We start from the raw sequence: 23,299 nt of genomic DNA on the forward strand, positions 1-23,299 counted from the left end.
CTCCCTCTCCCTCTCCCTCTCCCTCTCCCTCTCCCTCTCCCTCTCCCTCTCCCTCTCCCTCTCCCTCTCCCTCTCCCTCTCCCTCTCCCTCTCCCTCTCCCTCTCCCTCTCCCTCTCCCTCCTGAAGCCCAGCCCGCGACCTAGGGGCTTCCTGGGTCAAGTCTATGCATGGGACAACACTACGAAGGGCCGCATATTTGGACGCGGGCGCGACCACGGCAATCGTAGTATGAAGCGCCTGCGTATTCAATTTTAGGTTATACTGTGTTGAGAAAGGAAGTATTGAACTGCTTGCCAGAGCCATGGCTCAGATCATCAGGACAGCTGGCGGAACTCAGTGAAACTTCACCGCAAGCGAAACAGGACACTTTGCTCGGAATGGTATTTGTGAAATTTTGTTTAGTCGTTTCAGCTTTTTCTAGCAGCAAGTCCACATTCTGCTTCCCTTGACTTGCCTTTGCATGATCGCCTGTTACGCTCCCGCTTTCAGTGTTCCCACGTAGCGGAACGAAGTGGATATCAGGCAAAACAGCATGGTGAATCGTTGGCTGCGCTTCCTTTCAGCGATGTCGACAGCGGTCGTGCTGCTTCGGTTGGGCGCCGTGCGGGGCTTGGACAGTCGGCCCCACCACGGGGACCAGGACGTGCAGTTTGAGGTTGTAACGTTTCGAGGCCAGCGCGTGGCCGTGCCGCTGGGTGAGCCGCTGGGCAAGCAGCTGTACGCCTGCGCTGCACTGGATGCGCTGTTCAAGAGCAGCCGCGGCTGTGATGGGGTGGCTTGCTCCGTGATGGTGGAGCTGGGCGGCGTGGGGCTGTGCGCCTTCGGCCTGCTCAAGGAGCCGCACCACGCGGGCCGTGCCTTCCACGTGCAGGCGCAGTGGAGACGCCTGGCCAACATCTCACACGTCATGGCGGGCAACCCAGCCAACGTCATCCTGCCGGGCTCGGGGATACCATGGCCAGCGGGTGGCCCCGGACCCAGCCTGCACCAAGCCGCGGCCAGACTGGTGGGGGCGCTGACGCCAGTCGCCGGCGCCGCAGCTGCGACAGACGTGGTGGTGAAGGTCGATATGTGTGTAGGGTGTCACTCCTGGCTGCATACGCTGCTGCCGGTGCTGGCCACCAAGCGCGTGGGAGCGGTTGTGTTGATGTTCCCGGAACGGCTGACTGAGGGGCTGCTCACAGAGGCCAACTCACTGGTGGCCACCGCGGCCATGTTCGGGCTGAAGGCCTTCCTGGGTGGCTTTGATGGCCCGCCCTACCACGACCGCTTCCACGACCCAGCCGCCTCCACAGCTGCCCCCGGGCCATCGGGTGTGTTCATAGCTCGGGAGCGTGCACCGCCGCCAACGCTGCACGCCTTCACGCCGCTGCACGTGGCGGACCAGAGCCGGCATCAGGCCCTAGTGAACCTGCTGTGCCACTATCTGCTGGACACAGCGGCCAGCAGCAACTTCACGGTAGGTAGGGGGTTGCAGCGGGCGATAAAGGAACATAATGATGTGAAGGCAGCTTGGGCGCAGCTGCATGGGTGTAACTGGATGAACGTGAGCCAAGGGCACGGATCCGGCTTGTGCACCATGCCCGCATCACGTCCCCCGCATTCCGCACATGCGAAATCGATGTGTGCGTCGGGTGTTGCTCCACGCAGGTGCACGTGGCGGGCCTGCGTGTGGGCGCGGGCGGCCTGAGCTCCAACCCGCACCCCACCGCCTTCAAGCTACCCATCATCCTTTCGCGTGTGGCGGCGCTACCCCCTACTGACCTGGTCATGTCCATGGACGCATTCGACAGCATCGTGCAGGTGTGTGTGCACGTAGGACACACACAGCTGGCCGCGCGGGATAGCGAGTGTCATGGGCGGCTCAGCCCTCTTCCGGGGTCGCGCCTTGCAGGTGTCCACGGACACGCTAATGCAGCGCTACTGGGCTGCTGGTGCTCCCGTGTTCGTGGCCTCCACCGAAGCCAACTGCTGGCCGCCCGAGATCGGGCCCTGGTGCGAGTCCATGGGCCTGCGCGCGCCGCCGCGCTTCCCCAACAAGTGGGTGAACTCGGGTGGCTACATTGGGCGCGCGGGCGTGGTGGCCAAGTGGCTGCAGGACACCGTGGCGCACCTGAACAACGCCAACCAGCCCGACAGCTGGCTGCCGGCCAGCTGCCACGTGTCCAAGGACGACCAGGGGCTTCTGGGCTGCCCCTTCATCTTCGGCAACCGCTACGACCTGGGTCTGGACTACGAAAGCAACTTTTTCTACTCGCTCATGTGGATGCGAGAGCCGCTGTCACAGGTAGGGGGGGCAGGTGCATGAGTGCGTGGGACGCCTTACAGCTGGATGGTGAGGGCTGCCCAACAACGGCTGCTCATCCGCTTCCGGTCTCCACCGATAACAGCTCCTGCAGTGCGTTCCCCACACTCATTCCCACCCGCTGACCCCCGCCGCCCTGGCACTGCAGGTGTCCAACCTGCGCTGGCAGTACAACTGGTCCAGCGTGGTGCCGGGCGTCATCCACGCCAACGGGGACGCCAAGGAGAAGTACCTGGCGGGGCTGAGGGACGGCATGCTGCCCCCAGGGTACACCTCTGACCCCGCCTTCCCAGTCATTGTGGACGGCGAGAAGACCACGTACGGAGCGCTCTGCGGCACTGGAGCCCAGCAGGGGTAGTCAACGTGCCCTGCTCCAGTGCAGTCTCCATGAATTTGTACATGTAAACTACTAAACTCATGATACCGGGCATAGTCGATGCCGAAGTATGCATGTGCAGGAATGCGGAAACCTTGAATCCTTCAGTGGCACACTGCAGCGCACAGTTTGCGTGTGTGGATTAGAGAGGGTAGCACAGGACGCGTTCAAGGAGACGCACAGCCAAGAAGCGGCGACGTGCGCATGAAGTGTCGTGTCCGTTCCGGTTCAAGGTGGTGAAGCTGGCCGGAAATAGTCTGCGGTCAAGCGGCAGAGCATCAGGTAGATGGCAGGAGTGAGGGGTCGTAAGTAGGCCATTAGAGGGTAGAAGCGGCGTGTGTACAAGCGTTTACTACAGTGTTACAGCCGTTTCTCGCGTGCGTAGATGATGCGATCCATGTCAAGGGATTGTACCGCATGTGGGGCTACCTCGCTGCCTAGTCCTATGCGGCCGGGGACTTAAAGAATGACGACTATGAACTACAATATGAATGAACTGCGCAATGCAGAAGGCAAGAGTACGTCATGTGGCTGCTGGTAGGTTCGTTTCCTTGAAGCATCTTCAATAACAGGTGTTGCTAAAACTCTGGGCCATTTACTCAGATTTATTGACTGCATGGTTGGTTGCGGGAGGGCCACCGGCAGCAATGCATGAAGCACGTGTCCGCTCAGGGGGGAGAAAACAAATTGCCAGACCCCCGCTCTGGTCTACGTACAAACTAGTTCCGCAACACACGTCAACCCCATGCCCGAAATCCCCCGGGAACTCGGGGCGTGCCCATACACGCCGCACCGTCCAAAGACCAAACCTTGCCTAAGGCTTCTACATGACATATGTATGTTGTGACTTGTTGTTTTAAGCCCTGGCGCGGCCTCCCCGCTCGCCGAGCTCGCGAAATGCAGCGACATGCCCCGACAATGTGCACGAAGAGCTGCTTTTAGCCCTCGCAAAGCCTTGAACTCCCATTCTTGTAGCTGAAAGTAGACACGGCATCAATCACGGCTCGAAAAATTGGCTCCTCGAGGGACCTCGGTCGCGAAATTGCCGGTCTGCAGAGCCTCACATTTTGCCCCGGGATACATTCCAATGCAATATTAGGTATCTAAATAACATATTGAGTGAGTTACTGCTCTCTCCAGCACACTTTGGCCCGATCGGACCGACACGCGTGTGGCAAGCAAAACCCACCACACACACAAGGTGTACACACACAAAAATTAAAACTTTTGGTGCGGTGTGTATGGAGGGGCCAAGGACCTTATAACCCGCCTGTCACGCGTGTGGGGACGGAGTGACAAGCCTGCGCAGCACTGCTTCCACTGCAACGGTCTCGTTCTGTGTTGGCTCCGGTGTTATAAGACTGTATTGATGAGGCCAAGGTAGACCAGAGAGTTATCGAGATAAGGAGGAGAAATCGAGACTAATCGAGATGCGGAAGCGTAGCGGAATGTTACGGGGAAGGTACCAAGCACGGGAACCACCTGCGTGTCAACGGCTGACACGAAAACCGCCTAAGCCGTGCCTTCAGCCAACCCGGGGAAAATGGCTGGAGAGAGAGGGAGAAAGGAGCCGTGCTGCCGAGCTGGGGTTCGCTGGTCTTAGGCACTAAGGCTGGCGCGCAGGGGCGCGAGGGGAAACCAAGGGAGGCTGGCGCACAAGGGCGCAAAGGGAAGCCAAGGAGAAGCTGGCGCACAGTGGCGCAAGAGGCGAAAGGGCCAAGTAAGCCAAGCATATGACTTACAGAGGGGAGGCAGGGGTCGGGATCGACCAGGTACTCAGAGCGTGTGTCTGGTATGATCAGCCTAGCCCAAACTCCGCCTTATATAGCCCCCTAGCGGGGTCACTGTACGGCATCTAGTCAACGTACGACACGACCCTTTGACCAGGCCGGTCCAGGCCGGTCAGGCCGGTCAAGGCCAACACGCGATGCACGGGACCTCTCACGTGCCATGGCACGTGCACAGGCTAGCCGCGGCCATGCAACCCCGCACGTGCCCCAGGCACACTGCACGCGCACACCGCAACCTTCATGCATGCGACCACTACATCGCCCACATATACATGGGCTAACCTAGTATACAACCCATCATACCTCGCAAATCCATGCGGACCAAGCACTCCATCTCACGTGGAGGCGAAACACACACGCCACGCACCGTGGCACCCCCCTTCAACCCCCGCGAGCAGATGCGTCCTGACGCTTAGCGCGTGACCCCCACGTATGCTCACCACAGCTGTGGCAAGTTCCCCTGCGAACGCCCGTGACCCTACGGGCTATGAGGTCACGCGCTAGCACACAAACCCTTCAACTTGTATTATCAGTTGCACGCGCGGAAGTCCCCAGGAATGTCCTCCACGGCGGCGGGTCTTTGGGCTTGGCCTTCGGGCTTTAGTCTTGACCTTGGGTCACGACTTGGGGTTCTTGAACTTGAGAAAGGGGGTCTCAGGCTCGATCTTGGGCCTTAGTGCCCGTCGCCACGGCGGGGAGGCCCGTAGCCGGGTGGCCACCACAGGGGGTCGCGGTTGACTGAGTAATGCCCCTTAGTGATGCCCCTTAGTGATGCCTCGTTGTGATGCACCTTGGTGATGTCCCTTTGCGATGTCAAATTATCATAGCATGATATACAGGAGGCACGATAAAGGTGGAGAGGTGCACCGTAAGGGAACGAACGACAAGGGCCGTACCCCACGGCCGTACCGGTTGCAGATCCTGGGCGAGTCTCCCGGATTCCCGGATATTCATAGCACCTGCCTCCATGTACGCCAATGTGAACCCAGCTTCGCGATGCAGGTCGCCTGCTTGCCGTGCTTGCTTGCATCCCGGCGCCCGGCGGGCTTTAAGAGCGGTCGCCTACGCCAGGGCAGCCCTGATCCGCGCTTTCTGACTGCCAATACTTCTTTTGGCTGTCTTTCTTTCCTTTTTCGCCATTCTGATCTCTTTCCGACACCTCAGGAGGGGCACCGACACACATCACGCACGAAGTGTCGCGCTTGTCGCGGCCCATCACCCTGGCCTGAGTATTAGCAGAGAATGATAAGATAGGATGAGCGCTAGGCGCCCGAACGGGGTGTTCCTCGTCGGCAGCTTCATCGGTGCCGACTTCGGTCTTGCGGAACGACATAAGAGGCGTGTCGGGAGGCAACACATCTTCTTGGCATGGAAACTTCTTGTCGGGCTCTCCTGACAGTGAGTTGGTTCCGGGCTCACTCCAGTCGCCAGCAGGGGCGCGCAGGCCTGGGGTGGAGGGCTCGCCTGGCAAGGCTAGGCCGCTGGCGCCCGATGACCGTAGCTCGGCTTCAGACGTGTGCTCATGCGGACGCTCCGTGTTCAACGTAGAATGGCCTTCCGGTAGCGGGGTCATGGGGATAGCGGACGGAATGGCACGGGGCAAGCCGGTCATGGTCTCGTGGGGGTCTTCAACACTAACAACTGCCTTGCGCGGCAGGAATGCCAGGGCGGTGCTAGGCTCTCTAGCTTTACGGAAGAGCACATCCTCTTGCAACTCGTAAAGCGCTGCCCGGCGTTGCACGCGGTCCGACTCACACAGGGCGACGCCGCGATCCAACGTGCCGCATGATAACTCAAGTGGGGCTTTCCCCGTCCTCAGGAACTTTATCAACGCGATGTCGGACCAAGGGTCCGCACTACCCTTCGAGGCGGCTGGTATCAAGGCCACTTCGTCCACATGGCTGACATGCGCGTCATCTCTTCTTCCATGAACCACCGGCCCGTCGTCTCGGGTAACGCAAGGTGCGTAAGGCAGTGGGCACAACTGAAACGGCTCCAGTGGCACAGGGTCGTCAGAAACAAACAGGAAAGGGGGCTCCGAGCACGTGGCGGGCTGGCGGGTATCGCAGAGGGGTTGGCACCGCAACGCCGGGCCGCCGGCATCAAACTCATCCATGGACACCGGGGTTGGCAAGCGGCCAGCATGAAGGTCATAACTCTCACACAGACATGCGCTGCCCTCTGAACCGTCCGCAGGGTCGGTACCTGGCTCCATCACTATCGCATTCCGCCTGGCCTGGTCCGCCTGAACTTCTGGACCTGAACCGCCGGGTAGGTCCGGTGGCAGGGCCCCGGGGCCGGGGGTGGACTCACAACGAAGAAGGGTATTGCGGGGGTCGGGACGCCCCACACTATGGCTCGAGTGTGATGTCGCAACACCACGGGTCTCGGCAGGTCGGGGCTTCACCACGGCGGAAGGGGATTCCGCACTCATGGTCTCGCACAAGGAGGCTTCCGGATGCAGGCAGGGCATTCCACGCACAGCGGCGCCATCATGCTTGCAGTAGATGGCGTGGGATTCGTACGCAGCCGCAGGGGTCGCGGCCCGTTCCCCTGCTGAGCTGGTTGCCCGGGGAGCTAAGGTCTTATCTCGAAATGCTGCAGGGCCACGGTCGCGGGCTGCAACCGGAGGGAGGCTACTGGGAGCGGAGGCCGGCGCACCGTCTACTGGTGATAGGGCGAGGAGCGCTTCTGTGGGCAGGGCAGCGGCAGGCCCCGCGCCTCTAGCGGTAAAATTTGTGGGCATGGCGGCACGGGGCTCACGATGCGGAACGGCGCGCGCGACACATGCAGCCGGGGTGCATGTAGTTGAGGCGGGCCTGGTATCATGCGGCGGGGGAAACTTTCGCACGGCGCCGCAAGCAACAACCTTAGGCAATGCAGGCTGGATGCGCTCGCGGGACAGGGTAGCGCCTTCGCAGGCACGCTGCGTGTGGGCGGGCAGACAGGTGTCATGCGCTAACTCGAACAGGTTGGCTTGGGGCGAAGCGTCATAGGCTTGGGTTCTGGTTGAGCCTCGGGTCAGCTCATGCAAATTGACGGCAAATCGTGCAATTTGCTTCTGCAGATGATCGAGGCAGCAGCCGTCGCAGCGGGCTGGGGGCCGTGGCGGGGCCGGCGCTCATGCCGACGGTCTTCATGGTGGCCGCCTGCAGTTGCCCCGTCGTAGCGGAGAGCCTCAAACTTAGAGCAACGCTCGATAAAGGTGCCATTGGTGGGCAGGCGCTCTTGCCATGTGACACGGTCTTGGTCATACTCACCAGGGGCCGTATCCCGCATGAGGCCAACACCGGCCTCCCTAACGTAGATTGCGTTGGTTATTGCATCATCCAAATTAGCGGGCCGCATGAGGTAAACCTGCTGGTAGACATCGGGATGTAGGCCACGAAGGAAGCTGTACATGTAAGTGGGGTCGCAGGCCGGGTTGATGTTAAGCTGGGCCACCAGACTGCGGTAGCGGTCGGCATACCGGCGGACACTTTCATTCCGACCCTGTCGACAGTTGGATAGGCGATTGAATAATTCTTCCAGGCCGGGCGCAAAGCGCTCAAGGAACATGGCACGGAACTCGGGCCAATCCCGCATGTCACCATCAATGCCTGATTCCCAGGTCTGCGCATCGCCTGACAGGCGGCAGCGTGCGACAAGCAACTTGTCGACATTGGACCATTGGAATACACGAGCGTGACGCTCAATCTTATCAAGCCATTGGCGGGGATCGTCCTGCCGGGGGTCGAAGATAGGGATAGAGTTGAGGCTAGACGGGGTGACACCGAAGTGCTCGTCGGCCATGCTGACGGAAGCAGGGGTAGAGGTGAAAGTAGACGTGGCGCGAGATTGCGGCTGCGGCTTAGAGTCTCACACGGCGTAGTTTGCCGGGTGGTGTTTGAGGTGGCTTAGAGAGAAACCAGGGAGCCGGAAGTAATTAACCAGGAAGTAGATGGAGAACGACGGGAATTATCAATTAGAAGATGGTTGGGCCCAGATGGCCGGTTTTGTGAGAGGCACAGGCGTGTGCGTCACGGTGCGGGGCCGGAGCAAGAGACCTGCACAGTGAGTTTTAGGTTGAGATAGAACCCAACCGGAGAGACGATAGAGGTGGAGGAGAAAGATACCAAGGGAGAAGATAGAGGAGGAGTAGGGAGGCACCAACCGAAGGTTGGGGCAGGGCTTAGATAGCCGTTTTTGTGAGAGGCACAGGCGTGTGCGTCACGGAGTGCGGGGCCGGATGATAGGTCTGCACAAGGAGCTGAGAACGAGACCGGGTTTCCCCGCGTCTCGATACCACAAAACCCACCACACACACAAGGTGTACACACACAAAAATTAAAACTTTTGGTGCGGTGTGTATGGAGGGGCCAAGGACCTTATAACCCGCCTGTCACGCGTGTGGGGACGGAGTGACAAGCCTGCGCAGCACTGCTTCCACTGCAACGGTCTCGTTCTGTGTTGGCTCCGGTGTTATAAGACTGTATTGATGAGGCCAAGGTAGACCAGAGAGTTATCGAGATAAGGAGGAGAAATCGAGACTAATCGAGATGCGGAAGCGTAGCGGAATGTTACGGGGAAGGTACCAAGCACGGGAACCACCTGCGTGTCAACGGCTGACACGAAAACCGCCTAAGCCGTGCCTTCAGCCAACCCGGGGAAAAGGGCTGGAGAGAGAGGGAGAAAGGAGCCGTGCTGCCGAGCTGGGGTTCGCTGGTCTTAGGCACTAAGGCTGGCGCGCAGGGGCGCGAGGGGAAACCAAGGGAGGCTGGCGCACAAGGGCGCAAAGGGAAGCCAAGGAGAAGCTGGCGCACAGTGGCGCAAGAGGCGAAAGGGCCAAGTAAGCCAAGCATATGACTTACAGAGGGGAGGCAGGGGTCGGGATCGACCAGGTACTCAGAGCGTGTGTCTGGTATGATCAGCCTAGCCCAAACTCCGCCTTATATAGCCCCCTAGCGGGGTCACTGTACGGCATCTAGTCAACGTACGACACGACCCTTTGACCAGGCCGGTCCAGGCCGGTCAGGCCGGTCAAGGCCAACACGCGATGCACGGGACCTCTCACGTGCCATGGCACGTGCACAGGCTAGCCGCGGCCATGCAACCCCGCACGTGCCCCAGGCACACTGCACGCGCACACCGCAACCTTCATGCATGCGACCACTACATCGCCCACATATACATGGGCTAACCTAGTATACAACCCATCATACCTCGCAAATCCATGCGGACCAAGCACTCCATCTCACGTGGAGGCGAAACACACACGCCACGCACCGTGGCACCCCCCTTCAACCCCCGCGAGCAGATGCGTCCTGACGCTTAGCGCGTGACCCCCACGTATGCTCACCACACGCGCCCATCGGGCGCATGGCTGGCGGGCCAAAATTCGCCCATTTCGACCTCAGGCGAGCGCGGACCGCCCTCCCACTTGACCAGCAAGTAATTACTACATGCACGGAGGGGCTGAGAGCGTAGGGGACTCAGGGGAGACCAGTTTGGCCATGAGGACCCCCCTATCCGCCCCCATGACCCTCCGCACGGGAAGGGCCGCACGGCAGTGGCAGTGCTCGTATCTTCCATCTACACTGCAGAAATCTGCCCAGAATCCGCCGAAGGCGGAGGAAAAATTTTGGGTTTGGGTGCCACGCATCTAGCTCGGAATGTGCCATATTTGGCCCACTTTTGGCCCAGACCGCTACAGGGCTTCCTAGGCGCCCGCACTTGACAAATTATTGATATATACACTATATATGATTATTGCACGGGTTGGGGATCAAAAGGGCGCGCTGGGCGAGTGGATTCTGGGGGCCGGGTTTTGGGGGGGAAACTGAGGGGCGACCCCAAATTGGCCCACCGGGCCGCGAGACGTTTTGGTCATCCCTGCCGGCGATTTGTCGATTTCGATACCCTATAGATGTCATATGAGGATTGTTGCAACCGTCCGGGCAGGATTGGGAGTGTTCTGGGTGCACATCGCTCCTTAAATGCTCAACATGTTGTTTTGTTTGTCGTCTGCAGGCGCATTCTGGCGTGCACTAATCACCAAAGGACAAACATCAACAGATGCTAAATGCGCAAACCAGTTAGCCTGAAGTCCGTCTGCTCCACACGCCATATCTCGCATAGGCGGTGTTTTGTTCCTAGATTTCATGCCGTCGAGTTATCTGCACACTAAGATGTAAGCTAGATAGCTTTGAGCCGAATTGGCGGGGTCCTAGCAAGCTCGACATGTGACATTTTGACTTCGGTTCTCACTAACATTCATGTCCAGAAACTGTTCAGAGACCTTTATGTATGTCACATGATGCCATTTCGATGCTATAGGGGCCTGTACTCATGCAGTCCCCAGGCACTCGCCGGAGTGGCATCCGCCGCACCGAGCCCGGCAGGGCCAGCCCTTGTTTGCCCATTCAAGCTTGCAAAGCTATCACTTACACGTAAAGGATAATTTATATGCAGCGAACCGGGTTGTCAGGCAGGCTTTCGAGAACCAGGGCGTGGGCCCTGCCAAATAATCGGGCGGGCGCGCAGGGTCATTTTCGGGGACTGGTCGGGAATCGCCCTCTTACTGGCCTCCCAGTCCTTGGATAATCCTAATATAATATAAGCATGCAAAATTAAATCAGGCAGGCTCTGAATCCGTGCGGGCCAGCCGCACGGGCAAGTGGGCCAAATTGGGGTAGGCTGGCAATTAGGCACATTCCGAGCTACGCAGTGTAGACGGTTTTGGCCGGTTTTGGCGCAAAAATGGGGGAAGCGTAGACGTTTTGGGGGGCTTGGGGGCTTACGCGTAGATGCCGCGGTCAGGGTCATCTACGCATGTGTAGATGCCAAGTGCCTGAGGGCATCTACAAGATACGAGCACTGGGCAGTGGTAGTACGGTCGGACGGTGAACCTGACACGACAGGCGTCGCAGGTAACGTAGCAGTTGCGGTCGCTGCTCATGCTCACGCTTTTCTTTTTGCTTGTGCTAGCTCACTGGCCTCGGCTCTACAACGTCATGTTCGCTTGTGCGTGTTGCGTTTTTGGGCTGAGCCCCCCCAGCGAAGCGTTCCAAGGGGGGGGGCGAAGCCCCCCAGGAACACCCCTGTCCGTGGCTCGAAGAAAAGCGCTACCTCTTCGTCAGTGGGGCGGCAGGGCAGGCGGCGGGGCAGGAGGCGGGGCAGGCGGCGGGGCAGGAGGCGGGGCAGGCGGCGGGGCAGGCGGAGGCGGCGGGGCCGGCAGAGGCGGGGTCCCGGGGCGCGGTGCACGTGCTGTGGCACTACCACTTCTCCGCCTTCCGCCGAAAGCGCTGGGCTGCGTTCATCCAGCGCGACCGCGCGCTCCACCGCGTCGCCAAGCAGCTCACGGGCGGCAGGCCCAAGGAGGAGGTGGTGGTGGGGTGGGGTTCGTGGGCCTTCCAGGGAGGGAAGGGCGGCTCCCCCATCTCCGTCAGGGGCGGGCGCGCACCGACGGGGCGGCTCATCAAGCTGCTCCGTGAGCGCTACGCCAAGCATGTGTTCATCATCGATGAGTACAAGACCTCCAAGGTGGGTGGGTTGAGTGGGATTGCAATTGCCGGTGGGTGGGTGGGCCGCTGGGTTTATGCCTGGCTTTAGCGGAACCATGCAGACCTGCTACAACTGTGGCCCCCCTCCCTCCCACCCTCCCGACCATGCAGACCTGCTACAACTGCGGGTGTCAGGAGATGGCCATCAAGCGGCTTGGGGGGCTGAAGGAGGGGCAGCGGCCCTGGTCGGTCAAAGTCTGCAACGACTGCTTGACGACCTGGGTGAGGACCGTGCATGTGCGGGGACGGCTGGGCACTGGGGACGGATTGATTGACAGGTTGACGGTTGGGACAGCTCATGTGCGCTCTCCTCTTCCTCCCCGTTCCCCATCCCCAGAACCGCGATGTCTCCGCCGCCAACGTGATCCGTGTGCTCCTCCTGCTGAAGCTGATGGGCTTCGAGCGGCCGACCAAGCTGCAGCGGCCGCCATGGCCGCCGCCGGCGGCGGGGCCGGGCTGAGAGCCTGAACGGCGCTAGCAGGGCGTGGGGCTGAGGGTGCACGTGTTGATTGGCGGCGAGTGACGTGACTAGTTTGTTAGCTGCGGGTTAGCACGGACTGTGCACCCCACCCAACCGGCCATGTCCGGATTTGCGGGGATGCCAAAGGCCCCCAACATAGAGGCGTGTGCTTAGTAGGCGCCCGCGTCAAGGTGGCCCCTTTTCCTGCCATAAGGCAGCCACCTCCTTGTTTTCAAGCATGTCAATTTACTCAGATTAATTGACCACATGGTTGGTTGCGGGAGGGCCACCGGAGAGTGTTTGAAGTGCTGCCGGCAACAATGCATGAAGCACGTGTCCGCTCAGGGGTGAGGAAACAAAATGCCAGACTGGCCAGACCCTATGCCCGAAATCCCCCGGGAACCCCCTTGAGGGGACGACCGACACCCCCATGGACAAAAACTCGTTGTTTAGGGGTCAAAAACTCAAAACCCTTCCACTCGATGCCAAAGTGGTGCCCATCGACTCCTCATTCCTCCTGACGAGCGCTGTCACGCTGTGCCATCGGCGGCCCTGCTCTGAGACTTCGGTCACACGGGGTTCTATCCTTGGATATCCCCTCGACCCAGCCCACCCAGCGTTCAACTCTCTGTCATTTGATATATGGACAGTGTGCATCGGCAGCCTTGTTAAACGTGAATTCAAGTGCGCCAGCGCTCGAGAGCCCCGTAATGTCAGTGTGCAAGTGTTGATTGTGGGGACACGTGCCCGACACGTCCACGCCAGGACGCGCAGATTAGCTCTGTTTGTGCTTATCACTGCATAACGTTCATACTTGAGCCTCGTGGTGCTGCGTTTGGCCCCAAGTCCTGCTTGTGGGGCGCTTCCCCATGGGCTCCCGAAACCCGGCGGACCCCCAGGGACGACGACCGACCCCCCAACTTTGGCGGCTCAGAACTCGGACTACCCCTGCCGGCGCTTGGGTGGACATAAGCCAGCAAACAGTCTGCCGACCCCTCCACCCCCTTCTGCCGACCCCTTCACCCGCGTTCCTCCAGGGTCCAACCCCTAACTCCTGGCAATAACCGCTTTTTGGGCTGAGCCCCCTGAGCGAAGCGATCCAGGGGGGGCGAAGCCCCCCAGGATTGCCCCTGTCCGTGTGTGTGTGCGTGCGTGCGTGTGTGCCTGTGTCGACAAAAAGTACCATACTGGCACAAACCGCGAGTGCCACGTATTATTAATTGCAATTACCTATTGTAGAAAAATAGACGGCAGGGAAAACTCGGCCGGAGCGAGAAGCGACCTCGTGAGTCCATGGACATCTTGACTTTCTTCAGTTCGCGAGTATAGCTCTCGGCCCCTAAATATCTTACATCCATGTATCAAAACATGTCGACGACAAGCGTCTTGGGGCAAGAATGTCGAAATTGTTTGCAACAGCCAAACCATGCGTCCCCGACTCCCGAGCCTTACATGTGTCGCGGCCCGGGATCCCGCGCCCGAGCCCGGCTAGCCGTTTGCGGTGCTTGAGTGGGATGTGGGTGAGGTGCATTTGGGATATCATGGACCGTGAAGTGGCGTGGGTAAGGTGGCGTGGCGTGGCGGGGACAGGGCATGTCGGTGCCTCGGCACGGCGTTGGCATAGTGGCCAGTCCCGCTGGATGGGCTTGCAAGGGTGCTGTTCATGTCGCCGGTGCCCATCGTCACATCCCCTTGCGCTACATGGGGCTCAGCCCATTTTCCAGCTGTACAAAGCTGACACCCCTTTTTGGGCTGAGCCCCCCCAGCGCAGCGTTCCAGGGGGGGGCGAAGCCCCCCAGGAACACCCCTGTCCGTGCTGCGTTCGTGCGTCGGCAAAACATAGCATACTGGCGCAAACCGCGAGTGCTACGTATTATTATTTGTTAATGTCTATTGCGTGTAAATAGGTGGCAGGGAAAATTCGGGCGGAGCGAGAAGTGCCTTCGCGCGTCCATGGACAATTGACTTTCGCGAGGTCGCAAGGAAAGCATCCGGTGCCCGCTGATATGCAGCCTCTAAGGCAAACTATGTTGGCGGCAAGCAAAGCGGGGAAGTATATCGAAAGTTTTGAGCGACTTGCCGAGCCATGCCTGCCGACGCGCCAGAATGCCGAGAAGCCCCGAGGTCGCCCCCGCCCCGCGCCTAGCCCTTTGAGCGTGGGGCGCCGGGGAGGTGTTGAGTATGGCAGGAGGCTAGAGAAAGGCTTGGGGTGTTTGGGAACGTGACAAGGCACGCATGCGTGGCGCGGGAAATCCCGCACGACCCCAACCCGAGTGTCCCTAGCCGATGCGCCTGCGCGTCGTAGCGGCTGGAGGCTCTGACGGGGCGTTACACCCTATTAGCTCCCAAGCGTACGGGGGCTCAGCCCATTTTCCAGCTGTACAAAGCTGACACCCCTTGTTGTGGCGGGGAGTCCAAGGGTGCACGCGGTGCACCGCCGCTGGAGCATGCGGCGGACGATGAGCGCGGCCTGGCGTCATAACCCGCCCAGATCTTAAAATGGATCGACAAAGAAAATAATATAAGACATCGCTTTAAAGACAGACCCTTTGCCTGACCCACAGACAGACCCGGAAAATGGCGCGCTGCTATTCAGTGCTCAGCATTGTCATCTTCGCTTTCCTAGGTGTTACAAGGGATGCATATGCAGCTCAAGAAGATGCTGTGAAGCGATTACAAGCCTGCGGCTTCAAACCCACGAGCGTGCTTGATGTCGGTGCAAACGTGGGAACTTGGAGCAGAGTCTACAAGACCTTGTTCCCGGAAGCGACTTTCTTCATGTAAGACTGGTTATGCGCGGAATGTTGCAAGTTTCCGGCCGCGTATGCACCCCCTCCACCTGCTGGTCGGCAACACACAGGATTGAGGGCAATGATAAGTGCCAGGGCGAGCTGGCAGCCACGGGTGTGCCGTTCGAGATCTCACTGGTGGGCCGCGCCGAGGGCAGCATAACGTACCACCGGCGGAAGGACGGCACGTGCGCCGCTAGCACGGGCAACTCGGTGTTCAAGGAGAACACGTGAGTGGCGGGTGCATGGGGAGACCAGGCTACGTATGGGACAGCAGGCAGCCCAGACACCGTCATGTTGGATGTGCACATACGCCATGCTTATTGCCACCATCTCCCTCGTTCCCATCCGCATGGCGGCTTGCGCTGTAGGCACATCTTCACCGAAGATGAAGTTGTAAGTCGGAGGCCGCGACGGCCGGGGGCTTGCTGTGCATGTCGGGCGATCCAGCGAGTGTGCACGTGTGTGCACGTGTGTGCACGTGTGTGCAGGGCACTTTGGCCACAACCTGTGGGTGAACGAACGCATACAGAGCAGGCTATGTCATTTTTCTACTTTGTTGTAGGTTGAAGCTCGTGTGCGGACCATCGACAGCATTGTCGCAGCTCGCCAGGTGGGCTGGAGCTGGAGATGGGGGCGAGGGGGTCTGCAGGGCATGTGTGTGTGTGTGTGGGGGGGGGGGGGATTACATTCATGATTGTGGGGGAGGGGGGGATGTTGGGGTGTAGTTCATTCCTATCCCAAAATAAACCTTTGGGGGTGTTTAAATACCAGCCCAAGCTAAACCAATTCAAACTGAGCTAGCGCAGTACAGGCAGAGGCGATAGGTGCAAAGCAGTGATACTCGTAGTGGGCGTCGTGGCGGTGGAGAGGAGGTGGGCGAGCGGCGTCGTCGACTAGGATTGCCGCCCGGGCTTGGGAGCACGCACAACAGCAAGAACAGGCACGCGGAGATGACAAGTGTTCCCCGGTCACGGGAAAAGGGGCTGAGCCCCTCCACAGTCTGAGGCCGAACAACCTCATCGCCCGGACATAGCCGGGGTCGGTTTGCACAGGCATGTAGCCAAAACGGGTGCCTAGCAACCGCAATACCACAGCAGAGCCAACCGCAGCCAGACGCAGCACAGTTGTCAACAGCCGCACTACTTGTCATGTCAGGAAAGGAGCCCCAACGCCAAGCAGGGAGCGCCGGGCCAGGCGGCCCGGGCGGCTTAGGGAAAAGGGAAGGTTCGGAAAGGGCAGGCACAGTGAAAGGGCCGAGGCGTGTCGGCAGGAGGGAAGAAAGGTACAGAACAGATATAGGGACACAAAGCCCATGCGGCAAAAAAGGTAGGACAGGGCGCAAGGCAAGGCAAAGGGTGAGAGACGGACGGCATAGGGGCGGTTAGGGGTAAGAGGATGGGGCAAGCAGTGTGCGGGCCGCGTTCGGCTCCCCACAGGCGGCACTGCTAGCCTGGACGCCCCACATGCATAGGGGGCACCCAGATGTAAGGAAGGTCAGGTTGCTGAGACGGGCAAGAGGCGGGCAGCAGGCGGGCAGTAGAGGGAGGGCACAGGCAGGGGGCGACGCGGTACGGTATGGGTGACTCACGAGGTAGCGGCATACAGGGCCGGACATGGTTCCCTCCTGACCTGGGTGCTGGGCACCCTTGCTTGGGCGGACTGTCCCTTCTTGTAATGTCGCATTCATACAGGGGTAAGACGTATGCTGAACGGTCAGGGTAGCCTAGCAGCAGGCGATGGGGCCGGCGGCTTGCGTTTCCGGGTGACTGCGGCGCACGAAGTAGGAGAGGTGGGGTTCCGCCGCAGGAGGTGGTGAACTGCTGGAACATGCATGTCGGGGAGCAGCCTTGCACACTGAAGGCGGCGACCAACTGAGCGGCGTCATAAGCGAAGGCCCCGCACACGTGATGACCTGGGCAAGGCGGACATGGACTCGGATTCGGACATGTTAAATGATAAAATTAACTGGCTGACGACAGGAAAGGTGGCTCTCCCTCTCAAGAGAAACGTGGGCTGCGCCCACGCCACGATGGTGCAATGTCTGAGGCCGACGGTTTCGAAACTGCCTCATCTCCCGGACACAGCCGGGGTCGGTTCGGTTCTTACAGGCACTACCTGCTTCGCCAACCCGCGTCCCGCTGCCAAGCACAAGCACAGCACGCAACGAATCAAACAGCAATGAATCCCACACCGTGCCAACGGGGTGTGCACCGTACACGCACGTGTTACACTCACATGCAGGTGGGACCCTTCCAGTTCTTGAAAGTGGACATTCAGGGCAGGTGAGCCTGTGCGAACGCCTGTAATGAGCCCCTGTGGTCCTGTGCAACTGAGGCGAGGCAACACAGTGGGCAAACGCGTAGGCTTCTTAGCCCCCTCCTGGGAAGCGAGCATGTCGCGCGCGTGACGTACCGTCTAGCTAGGGCAGCAATCAGGTGGCACATTGCACCGACACGCACGGGCGTCCCCCCACCGTGGCTTTATCACTTGTTGCCGCTACCTTTCTCCACCTCCTCTCTGCCTGCATGCGCGCAGCGAGGTGCCTGCGCTGCTGGGCGCCCGTCACACGCTGGAGAGTGTGGAGGTGGTGATGACGGAGGCGCCCGTCATGAACTACAACCAGGGCAGCCCGCCCTTCACCGTCCTCACCTCAGTGCTCAACCACCTGGTGCGACGGGGGGGGGGCTGAGAGCGAGCTGTGTGTGTGGGGGGCGGGGGTTGCCACTAGGGTTCACTAAGAACAGGTTAAATCAGCGGAATCGTTCTTGAGCCTGTTATGGCAGCGCACCTTCTACACTATACAGGGGTTTGAGATCTTCGACATCGCTGATATGGCACGATCGGATAAAGGGTTGCTGATGCAGGTGCGGCAAGCATTCGAGTGCTTGAGCTCTGCCCGTGTGCTGCCACCTGCATCATGTGCTTCGTCTACAGAGGGCATGCACCTGGTCCCGCCCGTAATACCGCCCTCGACACTGCCGCAGATGGACGTGCTCTGGGTGCGGCGCAGTTCGGCGCTGTGGGGCCCTGCCTGCACCGGATACCCTGTGCCATCCCATTTCACGCACAAGGGCCAACACGCTGAGTGGATGCCCTAGGATGCTGTAGCGGACAGGCTGTCGCGTGCAGCATGATGAATGTGATAGAGTATTAGGGGAGGCAGGGAAAGCAGGGAAGGCAGGGAAGGCGGCAAGCAGGCTCGATGTGGGCTGCTGGCGTAGTCGGTGACGGCGTTGCTTGGCATTACGCGCTGTGGCGGCGAGTTCGCTAACATTGCTGCAGAGTTCGCTAAAATTGCTGACATGCTGCCCTCGCGCTCGGGGCGCCAATGCTCTTAGATGAAGGGACGGCGGAGTGCTGAAGCTGGTTCGGAGGGTAGCACAGGTAGACAGAGACATCGGGATAAGAGGCAGAAGGCGTCCAGGCCCCTGGGCAGTGCAGGCTACCCGCTACCCAGGCATTCAGCAGCGCTGGGACGGCCCGCTAGGGAAGTGCAACAGTGCTTGGACAAGTGTTCCCCGGTCACGGGAAAAGGGGCTGAGCCCCGCCACAGTCTGAGGCCAAACAATCTCATTGCCCGGACATAGCCGGGATCGGTTTTCACAGGCACATAGCCCAAAACCAGGTGCCTAGCAATCGCGATGCCACAGCAGAGCCAACTGTAGCCAGACGCGGCACAGTTGTCAACAGCCGCACTACTTGTCATGCCGCTACGCATGCCCTGCCCGCCCCACCGCGGACCGCTACCTAGACACCAGCCGGCTCCTCAGCCTGCGCGCTTGCACCGTTTCTTGAGCGGCGCTGCGCTCTCCTCCACGTGGCCTTTCCCGCCCCCTCCGCTACCAAGATGCTCGCACGCGCCCCCACTGCTGCCGCCGCCGCCACCGCTGCCGCCGCCACCACTGTCGCCGCCACCACTGCCGCCGCCGCCGCCAGTCTGCAGCGATGCAGGTCGCTTGTGCCCCAGCAGCATCTTCACCAGCGCATGCCGGATGTTGGTTGCGGAGTTGACGTCACGTCCGTGCACTGTCGGGAGGGTAGAGTGAGTCCCACTGAGCCCACGACTGAGCCGTCACCCAGCCATCACCCACTGAGCCCCACTGAACCCACGACTGAGCCCCACTGAGTCCCACTGAGCCCCATTGAGCCGTCACCCAGTCAGCCATCACCCACTGAGCCGTCACCCAGCCACCCAGCCATCACCCAGCCAGCCGCCCGCCCGCAAAGTGGACTCACCCACACCATCCCGCAGTGGTTGCACACTTGGACTTGGTGAGCACGTGAGCAGGCACGCCGGACAGGGGCAATCCCTGGGGTGCTTGGAGAATGGTTGTCCCAACCACTCAAAATCCTAATCCCCGAAACTCCCACCCTCCGGCAGTGCGCGGGGGGTGGGTGGGTAAAGAAAGAAAGTGCCAGACCCTGTCCCCCGAAATGGCGAAATCCCTAGGCGACATGTCCACATCAGGACGCGCACATGGACCTCCCACGCTGCGTTTGTACTTATGACGGCATGTGTGAGCCATGTGTGCTGCGTTTGGCCTCCGGGCTGCTGGCAGGGGCGCTTGTGGGCCGTATTCCTAAAATTGCCACGATGGGCTCTCGAAACCCAGCGGACCCCTAGGGCGTAGTGCCCCTGGGCCTGGGGAGCCCGACCGAGCCCCCCAACTTTGGCAGCACAGAACTTCCTCATCAGACGTCAGTCCTCACCAGACCTCTCCTAAAGGAACTTAAAGTACGTGCGCAACGCCCTCGTTGACTTCTACAAATGTCGATGATGGGGTAAGTTCCCGGCATTCTTATAACCCCCCGGCGGAGATGTTACGAGCAGGGCACCCCTGGTTACGAGGCAGCAGTGGCTATGGCAACCAGCTACAACCACAGCATGCAGCCCGTAATGCAGCTTACATGGTCCGAAGCCCATTGCAGAAAACCAGCCGACCAGCCGTGAGCCGTCCCAGGGGCAGGCGAAAGGCACCGGTTTACTTGTTTCAACGGTTCAACCATGCGCGAACTGGAAACTTGGGACTGAGGCTGACGCTCCTGAACTGCCCAACTACCTTACCCAAACGTGCAGCCTACAATTTTGCTCAGGGAATGCCCCCCTTTTGAAAGACATGTTGTCGAAATTGCCGTCATTGGATTTTACCAGTGTCCTACTCAACAGTCATGCCCGCCAGCGGCCAGTCAGCCACCAGCCAGCCACTGTGCCCACCATGCCCCCCGAACCCGAAACTCCACCCTTGCTCCACAAACGCAACACGTATGCAACACACGTAAACAATGTACACGGCACACTGTTCGCTTGCAGATTCTTCGCATTCATGGTGCAGACTCCTTCCCCTTCTGCCTATCCTAACTCAAGATTTATACACACAGCTCCAGCTACGCAGTTAAAGTTTGGTGGCGTCCAGCAACAACATGGACTTGTGCGCGAAGCCGGTGTAGCGGTACTCCTCGTCCAGCGTCTCCAGCAGTGCGTGCTGCAGCGAGAAGGGCTTCTCCAGCAGGTTGATGTCGTAGTAGTCGCCCACGGCGATGTCCAGGTTCCGGTACTGCGTGGTGCTTTCGTTGAGGTAGCTGCCGACCAGCAGGTACTTGGCGCCGCTGTCTCGCACGTTGTGCAAGAAGGAGTGCACGTAGCTCAGCGGCAGATGCTGCAGCGCGTCCCGGCTGAACACCAGGTCGGCGCGCGGCAGGCCCTGGTGGCACACGTCCGCGCAGTAGAACCTGAGGGACCAGGAGGGGGCGGCGTGTGCTTGGACAGGTCAAGCCACAGCTGCAAGTGGCGGCCGGCCGTGACATACCAGTGGCTGTGTCACGCCGCATGCAGCCAGGACATACGTGGAGCTGCGTGGAGCGACCGCGAGGCCAGGGAAAGCCCAGCAGCCGCTGAATGCCGCCCGTTCCCCTGGTGTGCAAACCAAAGAAGCCTAGCTACAAATGCGATACTGTGCCCCAACCTCAGCGGCCCTGCTGCACGCACCTCCAGTTGTTGCGGCTGGCAAAGTTAACCTGGTGCTCGGTAATTAAGTTGCACGCCACGTCAATGCCGGTGTAGGTGATGTTGGGAACCTGCTCCAGCACCATCGGCATCCAGGCCATGGAACCACAAGGGGCGTCAACCTGCGGGCATGCCAGTTGCATCCAATCTCGGTCTGGGGTCATGAAGCAGCCTGATCACGCCCCAGTGATTTAATGCGTGTGCAGTGATTTAGTCCAAAAATGGATATTGCCCGCTACGGTACGGAAAACACCAAGCTTCACACTGATTTACTGCAAAGTCTACACCTTATGTATAGTGTGCACGCCTGATCAGGAAAACCACCAATACCACTTTGTCCACGCCTGACCATGATGCCACACTCAATCCGAAATATGTGTGAGCGACATCACAAGAAGGGGCAGTCCGACCAACGAATGTGCACCGCACCCACGCCATATGAGGGACTACCTCCGGCCAAGATAGAAACCGCCCTCTCCCTGGTTGGTTGCCGACCTTTACAACACTGCATTTAGGCTTCGCACGAAGCGTGGCTCGGGCACTCCCCCATGAGTCGAAGCTAAGCCTCAGCCCACCACAACCTCACAGCGCAGAGCGCCATGGCCCAACAGCAGCACCCGGCACTACAGGTCAGTCGCCTGCGGACCGCCCACGGGTTTGCGGACCCCATATAACACGATATCCACAGGGAGGGGCAGGACAGGGAAGTATACTGCGCTCACCATGGACTGGATGTTATATTTTTGGATGACGGACACAACTTTAGGACGGATAAACTGTGTGCAGTTGGGCTCGGAGCCAATTCCAGAGCCTGAGGACGCGGGGGATACAAGCCGGCACGTCATGTAAGTGAGCACAACCCGTAACACACGGCGCAAGACCACCATGTCCGCATGCAACTGCAGCGTACCTCCTCCGGCGGTGCCCCACAGCTTTGATCCGTAAATGCGCGTGAAGATGTCGCCAGCCGGAACACCCTTCTCATGGAATTCGACAGTGCGTGAAGTCTTCATTGTAACTAAAAGTTTGCCGCTGGGGCCATGTGACTCCCACACCATGAACACCCGATCGGCCAACTGCTCTGCATCAAGCTTCGCTTTGATGCACCCGCTGTTCAAGCACGAAGACGACTGCGCAAACAGGACGGCGTCGTGATGGCCCAGGCCCGTTGAATCCTGTTCCCCGCACACCGTATGGGTTATCTGAAGCTTCGCAGCAACATCCTTAACGTTTGCACATCGTTCTGTGTGCCGACAGAACACGGTGATGTTGGCAGGAGGAATTAGCTTGATCAAATCGAAGACTCGCTGAAGTGCCGGGTCGCAGCCCCAGACTAAAACTGACTTAGAGCGGCTATGCATAACAGCGCTCGCAACTTCATACTGGAGAGTCGGCGCCTCGCGAGGAGGTGGCTCGGTCCATTGAGCAACAACGAGTGCAGTCGTGCATGCACACAGGAGTAGTATATGAGTCCTCATCATTAACACCCACTATGCAGTCTCCCGCTCAGTCAGGCTGCCTTTACCACACTCGGCTCGCCGCATTGCAGCGGTTGGCCGCTCGCAGTGGGGGCCCTGGGGAAATAAACTTCTCAGTAGGTGATACACCCGAGTTCGAGAAACAAAGATTGCATTGGTTACAAGAGGGACCTGCTGACAAACAAAGTACGTCCAGCCCAGGCGCCAATGAAACCCGGGAACCCGTCGCCCGCAAGGTCGCCCGCGCGCACACAATTACGTGCGCGCGCGTGTGTGTGTGCGTGTGTGTGTGTGTGTGTGCGTGTGTGTGTGTGTGTGTGTGTGTGTGTGTGTGTGTGTGTGTGTGTGTGTGTGTGTGTGTGTGTGTGTGTGTGTGTGTGTGTGTGTGTGTGTGTGTGTGTGTGTGTGTGTGTGTGTGTGTGTGTGTGTGTGTGTGTGTGTGTGTGTGTGTGTGTGTGTGTGTGTGTGTGTGTGTGTGTGTGTGTGTGTGTGTGTGTGTGTGTGTGTGTGTGTGTGTGTGTGTTTAAAAAACGAAACGAAAGCCCGCCCAAG

The 23,299-nt window shown here is 59.6% G+C and overlaps 5 protein-coding genes across 6 annotated transcripts; 4 read left to right on the top strand and 1 right to left on the bottom strand.

Annotated features, from left to right (window-relative positions):
- Window positions 1–256: 256 nt before the first annotated feature.
- Window positions 257–3,410, top strand: CHLRE_09g386143v5 (uncharacterized protein). Its single transcript, XM_001695228.2, has 4 exons — window positions 257–1,460; window positions 1,652–1,804; window positions 1,896–2,288; window positions 2,455–3,410. Exons 1-4 carry the CDS (start codon window positions 534–536, stop codon window positions 2,662–2,664), a joined length of 1,683 nt encoding a protein of 560 aa, XP_001695280.1. The 5' UTR covers window positions 257–533; the 3' UTR covers window positions 2,665–3,410.
- Window positions 3,411–5,456: 2,046 nt separating this feature from the next.
- CHLRE_09g386149v5 (uncharacterized protein) lies at window positions 5,457–9,048 on the top strand. Of its 2 annotated transcripts, none has more exons than XM_043065383.1 (4): window positions 5,457–5,870; window positions 6,232–6,438; window positions 6,669–6,743; window positions 7,077–9,048. In XM_043065383.1, exons 2-4 carry the CDS (start codon window positions 6,379–6,381, stop codon window positions 7,197–7,199), a joined length of 258 nt encoding a protein of 85 aa, XP_042920681.1. In that variant the 5' UTR covers window positions 5,457–5,870; window positions 6,232–6,378; the 3' UTR covers window positions 7,200–9,048. The 2 variants fall into 2 exon arrangements, with proteins under 2 accessions (XP_042920681.1, XP_042920680.1); XM_043065384.1 differs by having other exon boundaries at window positions 6,292–6,438.
- On the top strand, window positions 7,187–9,048 carry CHLRE_09g386155v5 (uncharacterized protein). The gene is made up of 2 exons (XM_043065385.1): window positions 7,187–7,201; window positions 7,540–9,048. The coding sequence occupies exon 2, from the start codon at window positions 7,611–7,613 to the stop codon at window positions 7,851–7,853; it is 243 nt and encodes an 80-aa protein (XP_042920679.1). The 5' UTR covers window positions 7,187–7,201; window positions 7,540–7,610; the 3' UTR covers window positions 7,854–9,048.
- Window positions 9,049–15,006: 5,958 nt separating this feature from the next.
- On the top strand, window positions 15,007–18,798 carry CHLRE_09g386161v5 (uncharacterized protein). Its single transcript, XM_043065386.1, has 8 exons — window positions 15,007–15,253; window positions 15,334–15,492; window positions 15,634–15,658; window positions 15,828–15,875; window positions 17,507–17,547; window positions 17,801–17,933; window positions 18,070–18,129; window positions 18,250–18,798. The coding sequence occupies exons 1-8, from the start codon at window positions 15,051–15,053 to the stop codon at window positions 18,361–18,363; spliced, it is 783 nt and encodes a 260-aa protein (XP_042920682.1). The 5' UTR covers window positions 15,007–15,050; the 3' UTR covers window positions 18,364–18,798.
- Window positions 18,799–20,157: 1,359 nt separating this feature from the next.
- Window positions 20,158–22,746, bottom strand: CHLRE_09g386167v5 (uncharacterized protein). The gene is made up of 4 exons (XM_001695130.2): window positions 22,180–22,746; window positions 21,992–22,080; window positions 21,252–21,391; window positions 20,158–20,995 (listed from the first exon to the last, which is right to left on the bottom strand). Exons 1-4 carry the CDS (start codon window positions 22,280–22,282, stop codon window positions 20,659–20,661), a joined length of 669 nt encoding a protein of 222 aa, XP_001695182.1. The 5' UTR covers window positions 22,283–22,746; the 3' UTR covers window positions 20,158–20,658.
- Window positions 22,747–23,299: the final 553 nt, after the last annotated feature.

This window comes from Chlamydomonas reinhardtii, chromosome 9 (genome assembly GCF_000002595.2).
Source record: "Chlamydomonas reinhardtii strain CC-503 cw92 mt+ chromosome 9, whole genome shotgun sequence".
Taxonomy (NCBI): Eukaryota; Viridiplantae; Chlorophyta; class Chlorophyceae; order Chlamydomonadales; family Chlamydomonadaceae; genus Chlamydomonas; species Chlamydomonas reinhardtii.